General features: G+C 32.2%; 1 protein-coding gene across 1 annotated transcript; it reads left to right on the top strand.

Annotated features, from left to right (window-relative positions):
- The first annotated feature begins 273 nt into the window (after window positions 1-273).
- Window positions 274-4,081, top strand: LOC124538601 (39S ribosomal protein L40, mitochondrial). The gene is made up of 5 exons (XM_047115714.1): window positions 274-445; window positions 517-609; window positions 1,112-1,282; window positions 1,607-1,805; window positions 3,902-4,081. The coding sequence occupies exons 1-5, from the start codon at window positions 411-413 to the stop codon at window positions 4,019-4,021; spliced, it is 618 nt and encodes a 205-aa protein (XP_046971670.1). The 5' UTR covers window positions 274-410; the 3' UTR covers window positions 4,022-4,081.
- Window positions 4,082-11,218: the final 7,137 nt, after the last annotated feature.

Raw genomic sequence — 11,218 nt, 5'->3', positions numbered from 1 at the left:
CTCTCCTTAATGGGAGAGGAAGCCTCACCCCAGCAGTGGGAAATTTACGGGCTGTTACTTTACTTTACTATATAACTATAATTAAACAGGACATATTTCTTAATACGATAAATTGTTAAAATTTTAATAAAAAATTTACTTGAATCTTAAGCAAGTCCCTAAACTGTGAATGTAACTGTATTACTCAAGAGTTAGAATCTATGTATACAGCGTAATTCGGAACATAGATTTGCTCTGGAGTTTACTTGTCAATAAGACATTGACGTCTAAAATATCAGCTGTCATTTGTCAAGTGCCAAAATCGTCTTGACGGAACACTGTTACTATAACTATATTTTAAGTTTTATTACCCTTTTGGAGTTATTTCCAAAAGGGATTAGAAAAGCCCTCACCACCACAATAGTAACAAGATGTTAAACTTAAATATTTTCAGACAGTTTTCACGGTATAAACAACTTATCGCAAAATAACCTAAAATTAGTTGAATTTCATTTTAATTGTTATTTATTTTTTTAGTTTAACAATTTCATCGGCAACAAAAATCCCTGTCAATACGAGAAATATTTCCGCTTCAGCAGTTGTGCAATTTAAGATAACCGACCAGTTATGGTAAGAATATATTTTTATCTCGCATATTTTTGAAATGAACATTCGTATTGCATTGCTTATTAAAAGTTATATATACATATAATATATTTACATGTTTTTTCTTGAATGTATGTCAATAGTGCACGTTATAAATTTTATAATTATTTTAAAGCTATTATTCATTTCTTTTCACATATAAATTTTCAAATGTTTACTTGGCGGCATAACCTTCTGCTAACCTGTCTGGGTAGATACCTCCCACTCATCAGATATTCTACTGCAGATATTCCAAACAGCAGTCAACATGTTGTGTTCCTATTTGAAGGGTCATTGAGTTGGTGTGATTAGGCACAAAGAATATAACATCTTAGTTTCCAAGGTTGGTGGGGAAATTAAGATGTAAGGAATGCTTAATAATTCCTACAGTGTCATTGTGGTGACCACCACTTCCACCACCATCTGATGGCACATTTGATCCTTTGCCTACCTACCAAAATCATCAATCTCCATTTTTGATTTTCAGGGCAGAACCTTTGAAGAAAAAGAAAAAGTTGGATCCAGCAATTGTCAAAGCTCGTGAGGAAAGAAGGCGTAAAAGATTGGAAAAACAGATTCGGAGATTAGAGAAAAATGCCAGGCAACTGAAACCCATTGAAGAGATAGAGCCTCCCTTGCATCTTTTAGATGAAATGAAGTAAGAATTTCATTGTATTTTTAAAAAAAATCTGCTCTAAATCTAAATATAGACTAAATCTAAAACAAAAAATGTCTAATATTTTACATTCATATGTTCTATGTGAAATATATTTGTTAACTATGTGAATTGTTTTAATAAAGAAATATTTACATTTAATCAATTTATATATTTAAAAAAATAATATACCTAGTTAAATCAGTATTTAAAGTCATAAGATAACTTTGCAACTAAGTGTTTGCAACTAATTGATAGAATTAACTCATAAGGTTTTATTACATATTCCAAAATAAAAGAATCATATGCTTTTTTTTAATTTTCCAGAAAGCGAAAGAGACCTGCTGTTGTCATACCAGAAGAGGAACAAGAGGCACGCGCATTACTGCTTAAAGATTGGAGTCGGTATAAGAAGCAAGAATATATATCAAATGTAAATCAAATAGATAGAATCATGGCGGCACAGCGACGTGCCCTAGACATGTTATATGAAGAATCAGAAGAGTTGTACAATGAAGCTATCATGGTAAATATCAGTTAGCTATGCTATGAATCATTTTAGCTATGCTATGCTATGAATCATTTTAATTGTTTATTTAGCTATGCTTATTTAGTTATTTAGCTATTGTTTTGGTTTTATAGCTATTAGTTTGGTTATTTAGCTATTATTGTCTAGTTAGCTATGCTATGAATCATTTTAATTTTTGCCGAGAGGGCACAGATTATTCTGCCAATTTCATGTGCAATAAAGAGATTGAATGGTACAGTTACGATTACAGGCTTAATTTAACTTGAATAACTTAACAAAGAGTCTAGTAAAATGTAGTGTTGTAACAACACAATAATTAATAATTAGATAAACAAAATATTATTAAGACTACATATAAGAAAACTCACTGAACCTAAGCTCAATTATGAACAATTTGTTTGACATTTTCATTCTAAATGGCTATCGGCATTATGCTGACTTATTTATTGTAATATGTTAGCATAGGCAACTGGTGGTAAGTAGTCCATATATAATAGAGTTCTAAAGGACATCACCAAGGTGACAGCAATTTTAGGAACTAGATGAAATGTCCTTTCTATCTGTAGTTATACTGGTTCACACATCCTTAAATCAGGAACATAAAAATAACGAGTATTGCTGTTTGGCACTAGAATGTATTATGAGCACATGATACCCAGACAAGCATAAAGCCAAAGTACAAACTACACCGATCTGCTTCATACAAATTGGTAAATCTACAGCAGCCATTCTATTTTCAAAAAGATTTTTTCTAAAAAAAAACATGCATAAATATAATATTAAATAAAAAAATAAAATAAAATAAAAATAGCCGTTATTCTACCACAAAACATGCTCACAATATTCCAATTATATTAAATAAGTGGAAGTCGCCTCATTGGCGTAGGCCTCCCCCAGCTTCCTCCAGTTGTCTCTATCTCGAGCTTTCCTTCTCCCGTCTGGTCCACCCGTTTCCCTGAATATGTCTTCCCATCGCTTTCTCGGTCTACCTCTACCTCTTTGTGTACCCCTCGGTGTCCATTCTGTTAGTTTCCTAGTCCATCTATTATCTGCCATTCTACATACATGACCTGCCCAAGCCCATTTGAGAGTTCTAATTTTTTGCAGTATATCGGTTACTTGTGTTACTTTCCTTATTGTTTCCTTTTTAGTTTTGTCTGATAATTTGATGCCCAACATATTTCTCTCCATTTTTCTTTGATGTATGGCTAATTTATTTTCATCTTTTTGACGCAGTGACCATGTTTGACAACCGTATGTAAGGCAGGGTAGTATAACTATGTCATGCAATTTACTCTAAATTTTTATGTTATAAATATCATATAATATTAGACTAGATTAATTAGCAAGCAATCCCAACCAACCAAACATTGTAATCAGTAAGTGTAATTTTTCATGCTAATTACGCTCAGCAAGAGGTTTCAAGAATAATTCATTTGTAACACATTTTCAACTATATATTTATTATGTGCTTTGTTTGTTAGTCTATCATATAAATATTTTTTTTTGTAGTTATCAAAACATAACAGTCTAACTGAATGATATATTTATTCATTGACATTTATTTATTGTTTCAACAATGATAAAGGTTTTTGAAAATCCTATACATAAAATTAATGAATAATATTCAACAACAATAATTATTATAATAATACGACTCCTAGGTGATGATTATTTTACGTGCCGATATGCCCTATTTGTTACAACACTTGCAATTCAACTTTTATAATATATTTCGTCTTTTCGTTGAAGGAAGACATCGTGAGAATATATGTCATCTTATATAATTACGTCTAATAATAGGGTACACGTCATATAAAATGTTGTCATATGTATATTGCGAAAAGTCCTATTTGTTTAATGATTGTGGTCGAAATCTTCCCAAAGAAATAACTCAGCCCACCATTAAAACATGTAAGGTCGTTACTAGAGTAATTAGTGAGTTTCTTGCCGGTTCTTCTCGGTAGAATCTACTTTCTGAACCGGTGGTAGCTTCACTTAATTGTAAAATGACGATTCAAAAGTGCTTGTAATAGCCTACTTGAATAAAGTTTATTTTGATTTGATTTGACTATGCGTTATTTCTTTTACAGCCTGATCTACAACTTATCCCATATACGATCAGCGGGACATACGCTACGCCACCGATTAAGAACTACAATTCTCCGGACGGTGAATACTTCGATGTGTCTAAGAAATGGGGACACAAATAATAAAAGGATGTTATATTAATTTAGTTTAAAATCTATTATTAGCGATAATAAATATGTAACTAAAAATATAGTTTTTTATTTCAATCTTCTTAGTAATAAATAGAACATAAGTTTTAGAAATTTATTTGAAGAAAATGTATATTTCTTTTATAAATGAAAAAACAAAATTTCGTATATAATATAAAGCAAAAGTCGTGAGCACAGATAGGCATATACATTTCCTGCCAAGACAAGACAAGCATCGCCTGGCAGACCAATCGTGTGCGGCCTCGGTGTCCCAGTTATTTCATTCCTCAAAAGATACCTTAAAATGCACTGCTTACTATATCATTCTATTTGAGTAGTATAAATATATTTCACATGTTTCACTGTACATTAGTATTCAAAGTTTATTTGTTCCTAAAAGTGCGCTCCTTCACGTTAAATTGTTATCGACGAGCATTTTACGAATTATGTTAATTATGAAATTCGGATATTTATTTATACTTTATTCAATACTATTAATAAGAAATAAGAAGTTATATACATATAACTACTTATTTCCACTTTAATTTTACTTCCAAAATTACGATATCAGTTTTGTCTATAGTAAATATCATAGATTAGTCTCTCGACAATGATATCGCCATCATATCAATTTCCTGTCAAATATTAAATAAAATAAATAAATAAATATGAGACAACATCACATACATTACACCGATCCCAGTGTAAGTAGCTAAAGCACTTGTGTTATGGAAAATCAGAAGTAACGACGGTACCACAAACACCCAGACCCAAGACAACATAGAAAACTAATAATAATCCACATCGACTCAGCCTTGAATCGAACCCGGGACCACGGAGTGGCGTACCCATGAAAACCTGTGTACACACCACTCGACTACGGAGTTCGTCATTGTTTACCTATTTGACTTTTCTCTTATGGGTGTAATAGAGTGTAGGTGTAACTTAAGCAATACAGTATATCAATGATAACTGTCGCTGTGAGCATAAATCAAGCACACGAAAAGTGCTTGGTCTGTGGTCTTTTTCATTGCATTTACGTACAATCTACAAAGAAACAAAGATCAACAGAAAAGGAGATTTCCATATCGATTATACAATTATCCGCTTCGAGTTATATTGGAAAAACGTAACACACACATTTCTACGAGCAATTAGATAAACGTGCCGCCTTTTCTTACTTTCTGTATCAGAGCATTGGGTATTTTCGAAATGTCAAATAAACGTTCCCCGGCGCGGCACACTTTTTTCTGTTGTTTAGTATGGGTATAACATATCTGTTTATTAGAATATCATTGGATATATTACAATTCGCACACTTATCATTCTTTACGTCTTATTCAATGGCGTACATAACCTTTCGTAAGCAATTGCGACTTGTTATTCAAACTAAATCCTTAGTGTCACAAAGAGTGGTCCTGATAACATAAGCTTATAAAATTCAAAGTGTGGAAGTACAGCCAGTTTCACGTTTGTCATTTAGCACTCTCATACATACTTAGTAGGGAACTAAAATATTCAAAGGAGCTCTTAGCTGAAAATAGTCTAGATACATTTTAATCGCTGTACTATAATATTGTCACTACCTATTCGATTTTGTCGAATAATACAAATGTAATCTAATCAGAAACACAATGATTTAGACAATTTTACTATTTTATAATAATAATAGGTTGGGGAAAAAGTTTCTTCGTATTTTATATGAAAATTCAAAAAGTTTTTTTTATAGTTTATTTACATTTGACTAAAGTATGTAGGTGCCATTTTGTTCCATAACTTTTTGCCATCTTGTTGGTAGTGACATGATCCCATTGCTGTAAAAATGACAAGTGGTTTTGGCAGTCCTCTCGTGATGTTAACCTGACACTGCCTAAGGAATTCTGCAGAGACCGAAACAGATGAAAATCTGAAGGTGCAAGGTCAGGACTATACGGCGGATGCATTAATACCTCCCAGCCAAACTCTCGTAATTTTTGTTGAGTGGCTAAAGATGTGTGAGGTCTAGCGTTGTCATGGTGAAAAACCACACCCCTTCTGTTGATCAATTCTGGCCGTTTTCTCTCAATTTCTTGCTTCAATCTCATCAATGTTCGCAATACAGTTCTGAATCGATGGTCCTGCCGGGGGGTAACAGCTCATAATGAATGATGCCCTTCCAATCCCACCATACACACAGCATTACCTTGTTGCGAGTTAATCCGGGTTTTGCCACAGTCTGTGAAGCTTGACCGGCCTTTGACCACGATCTTTTTCGCACGTTCTTGTCATATGTGATCCACTTTTCATCACCAGTTATCAGCTTCTTCAAAAATGGTTCGGTTTCATTACGTCGTAATAAAGAATCACAAATGAGTACACGGTTCATTAGGTTTCTTTCAGTGAGTTCATGAGGCACCCATATATCGAGCTTTTTTGTGTACCCAGCTTTATTCAAATGAGTCAAAACCGTTTTGTGGTCAATTGCCAGTTCTTCAGCTACATCATAACTACTAATGTGCCGATCTTGCTCCACTTTTTCAAAAATGGCATCAATTTTGTCCGTAACAGGGCGACCAGAGCGAGATGCATCTTTGATATCAAAATTTCCGGCTTTAAAACGCTTAAACCAAACCTCGCTACGCTCACAGATACTGCATTAGGTCCATAAACATCACAATTTTTTTTCGCGGCTTGAGTTGCATTTTTACCTTTTTTATGGTAAAATTTTAAAATGTATCGAATTTCTTCTTTAGATTCACTCATTTTAACAACAACAAAAACAAATGAAAATCACACAAATTCCTAATTTGAATTTGGAAGTGCCTTCTTTAAAATTAAAACTTTTTAATGATACCAAAACCAGCCAGATACAAATGGTATAGCCAAAGAGATTTTATTACAAGTTCATACACACTATATGCGAAAAGACTTTTTCCCCAACCTAATATAATACACTCCTAATATTGTTAGGATATTAATTTGACAAATTTGACATCGCGGTAGAAGGCTGTGTTAGAGTAGTTTATATGCCGAGGACTCGGTATTACTAATCAGTAAGTATATAGTCTAATATTAACTAAACACTACTAAAAAATACCGTGGTGACAATTTAATGACGCAAAAAAATATGGCTAAGAATATCTACGCTATGTATGGCAACTTTTTACGTTTAAATGAATATCATGATCAGTGAAGACAGTTTAGTACAAATTGTCTGAAGCAATGAGTCGAGGCGTAGTGATAGGTAATAATACCCAGGGCCGTATTTAGGGGAGGGCAACCGGGGCAACTGCCCTGGGGCCTCCACATGAGGGGGCCACGTCAGTTTTCAGCGAGTTAACAAATACCGAGATATACTTAGTCAAATTATAATAATGTTGCTACTTAATATTTTAAAAGTTACCGATACAAGTAAATAAATCATAGCTCAGTGATTGAAATAAAAAAAAACTAATTAATTCATTATAATATAATTATTAGGGTGTTCACACTTCTGTTTGTCTAGGGCCCTCACTGCTGTGTGGCCCAGGGGCCTCCAGACCCTTAAATCCGACTCTGATAATACCTTATGTAACCAAGGTTTTACAATTTGTATAAAAAATTTTTAGGCTACTTCACAAATTCACACTAAGAATATAGAACTAGTTTAGATGAAATAAATGACTTGCTGGATATTTAACATGCTCATATAATACTGGTGCTTAACGTACATGTACGCTAATCCCGGGATAAGTAAGGCCATATTACATGTTCGTGGAAAAATCTTAAGTTCATATTATTCAGTCGAAAGTCGTATGGGCATTACAAATCATCTTGAATTTTGTAATTTAAAAAAAAACTTAATAATCTATTGGTAGATAAATATTTTAAAGGTATATAAAAGTTATAAACAATAATTGGTAAAGTTGATTAATTTCTGTATAAAAAGTCAGGCATAAGGAAATTTATGGGCAAATAAATAATAAATTGTACATCATATTTTATTAACATATGAATCCAAGAGTATTTGCCTCAAATATTTATTTCAGAAGTTTTTATACATTATGCTCAAATTCTAGGATTTAAGGACGCCTATGTTGTCGTGTTTTTGCATCCGTTCGGAGAAATCGTCGATCTGGGTCTGCATAAAACATGAAATAAATGGATAAAGTTTTCTGTTTTATTTAAAGTCAAAAATTGTATCTCACATTTGCATAAAATTTATGAACAATATGAGCAGAGATTATGGAAGCGTATTGACACGATAAATATTAAACAGAATATTATAAATAATTTATTACCTCTGTTGCAATGATGTAGTAAATAGATATGTTATTAATGCGCAAAAAGTAAAGACTAGAAAACGTCCTAATTGGGACGTTTGCTTTTAATTGTTTTACGTTGTAATACGTTATGTTATAATACATCATAATTACGTAGTAATACGTTTTGCGCAATTAAAACATCTAGCTATCCCTTTTACTTATTGTTTTTATGAAGCTATCCTTTTTACTTTTAACGAAATGTAAAAATAAACTAAAATAAACGGTCTCCGGCGCGGCACACTTTATTCTGTTGTTTAGTATGGATATAACATACATGTTTATTAAAATATCATTGATCTGTTGTTATTCTTTTTCGTTTTATATATTTTCAGTTTTCATTTTAGACAGTATTACTTAGCGGCCTAGCAAAACCATTTAAATGTTTTAATTTTAATTTACTTGATGGTAGGGTTTTGTGCAAGCCCGTCTGGGTAGGTACCACCCACTCATCAGTTATTCTACCGCCAAATAACAGTACTCAGTATTGTTGTGTTCCGGTCTGAAGGGTGAGTGAGCCAGTGTAACTACAGGCACAAGGGACATAACATCTTAGTTTCTAAGGTTGGTGGCGCATTGACGATGTAATTAGGTAATAGTTAATATTTCTTACAGCGTCATTGTCTATGGGTGATGGTGACCACTTACCATCAGGTGGCCCATATGCTCGTCCGCCAACCTATACCATAAAACATTTAAATGTATTATTAATAGTATTTGATCAGTGGTCGATATTGGAACATAAGAATTGTTAAAAATTTTGGGAATAGATAAATAGAATATCTAAATAATTATATACATATGTCTGTGTTAAATGATATGTAGGTATGGCTGACGACGTACATATAAGTAATGAGGTTTCTCTTATCACCTAGTCATAAAGCCATGCGACGGTAAAAACAATTTAACGCTTGATCTATTTGTTGTAAGTAATAAGAAAACTCCTAACTTATAAGACAAATTTTTTATTTTCTACAACATTTCCATGCTTTTTCTTCTAAATGTGACATTTATGTTAAAAGTCTCGTGTTCAATTTATTAAAACATGTACATAAATATTATTATGCGTTATGAAAAGTATAACAGTTATATCAAGTTGCAAGTAAGTTTTTTTACAATGTTAATGATATGTAGAAAAAAATTATGTTAGGATTTAATACAATTTTCCTTTTTATAGTGCGTCTAATATCGATACTAGTTTGTACCATGACTATTTATAAGTGCGTGGTCCCGAGAAAGTGGTTTGATTCAAGCAAAGATGAATTGGCTTACGTGGATAATCCCGTCGAATCAGAATTTCCTGGACACTGGTTGCCCATTAGCTTAATCAAACGTATTATGGAGATGCGAGTACAATCAACAATAGAAGGAACTAACTTTAACAATAAATTCTTATTAAAAAAAGATGAGGTATCCAAAGTACCACTTCATTTAATAAAAACTGTAACACCTATTAGGGAGAGAACGCATATCACAACCATGAAAATATCAACAGCGTCAAGTGCACTAAAATCAACTCTTTATATTACCAACACGAAGATTAAAAATGTAAATACACAGTCAACTAACTCTAAAGGGGATGCAAGTAGTACTATAAATAAAAGTAATGTAGAAGTTACTACTTCATCACAGACAAACGAAAACATAACAAAAACGGAAGTGATTTCCTCGACTACTAATAAAGAGGTTACAACAAATTCGCAAATTTCAACAGCTATAAGTACAAAAATATCATCATCATCGTTCGCAAGTAATGAAAAGACTGACACAATAATAAGGAACATTGATTCTACGGATCAAAATTTAACATCTACAGACATGACTACATATAGTACTGCAGAAATGGTCACGAGTACCTCAGAAAAACCGACAAATACAATTGATACAACAATCAAATTGACAACTGTAACCTCTCAAACCTCACTGACAACAACAACATCAGCAATGCCTACAACTACAACAGAAACGGGAAATCCATTTTATTGACACTAATTTGACACGAAAGCAAATTGGTATAGATTATCTTGAATTTTATTTTGTAAAACGTTAATCGGTATAATATATTTCAATAAATCTCAGTACTCTCCTATATGTTAAAAAAGAGTACAATACAACGACTCTAATAATTTAATTTATGTCGTATCAAATATTTCGACTGAATTCATTCGAAGCTTGAAGCTTAATTTGCAAAATAACGGGTGCTAAATCCGAAGAGTGTATTTCAGTCCTGTAGCGTTGACATTTGAGATATCTATGATTTTGGAATTACTCTTACTGAATCACACATACAATTTTGTTCTTCAATAAATTTGAAATTATTCAGTAGATAAAATAAAATAATTGAGGATTTCATAGAGTTGCATCATATCAATTAGGATAAATGATAAGAAAAATTAATAAAGTAATCTAAATAATTAGAACCTAAAATGAATATTATTATTATTCCGGCGTTATTATTATAATAATTGTGGTATAACAAAATGCATAAGGTATTCTTTATTATGCCTAACGATATGTAAAGTATCGGAGTGTTTACTTACCAAGTAAAATAATAAAATAATGGCGCCTAAAATATACAGTTTGACAGTTGTGCTTATGTTTATATTTACCAAGAAATATTTGCCAGCGTAATTATGTTTGAATAACCGTGAGTACTTATGTTGTTTAATATAATGGCAACGTTATGAAAATAGGTCGCAATAAGAATTTCCCTCCAAATATTATGTTTCTATGTTTAAATAAATGTCTTCTAAATTGCATTTTCTGTTAGCATTTAACTATGAGGTAAAGGTTTTTTTTATCACTGATGACATATTTGATACAGAAAAAATATACAACAAGCAATAAGTAAACACGAAGTAACATAAAATATTTTCCACAAAACGTTATCGGCTTTGTTATTTTTTCTTTT

The sequence above is a fragment of the Vanessa cardui genome, chromosome 20 (assembly GCF_905220365.1).
Source record: "Vanessa cardui chromosome 20, ilVanCard2.1, whole genome shotgun sequence".
In the NCBI taxonomy this organism is placed as follows: Eukaryota; Metazoa; Arthropoda; class Insecta; order Lepidoptera; family Nymphalidae; genus Vanessa; species Vanessa cardui.
Note: the sequence above shows the minus strand (reverse complement) of the source record. Positions and strands in the feature narration are given on the sequence as shown.

What these genes read in the sequence shown, in the direction of transcription:
- LOC124538601 (XM_047115714.1), top strand. Translation starts at nt 411, where the DNA reads ATGTTAAACTTAAATATTTTCAGACAGTTTTCACG. An exon ending in CATCTTTTAGATGAAATGAA is followed by an intron (nt 1,283 to 1,606) that starts GTAAGAATTTCA and finishes TTAATTTTCCAG; the next exon opens with AAAGCGAAAGAGACCTGCTG. An exon ending in TGTACAATGAAGCTATCATG is followed by an intron (nt 1,806 to 3,901) that starts GTAAATATCAGT and finishes TTTCTTTTACAG; the next exon opens with CCTGATCTACAACTTATCCC.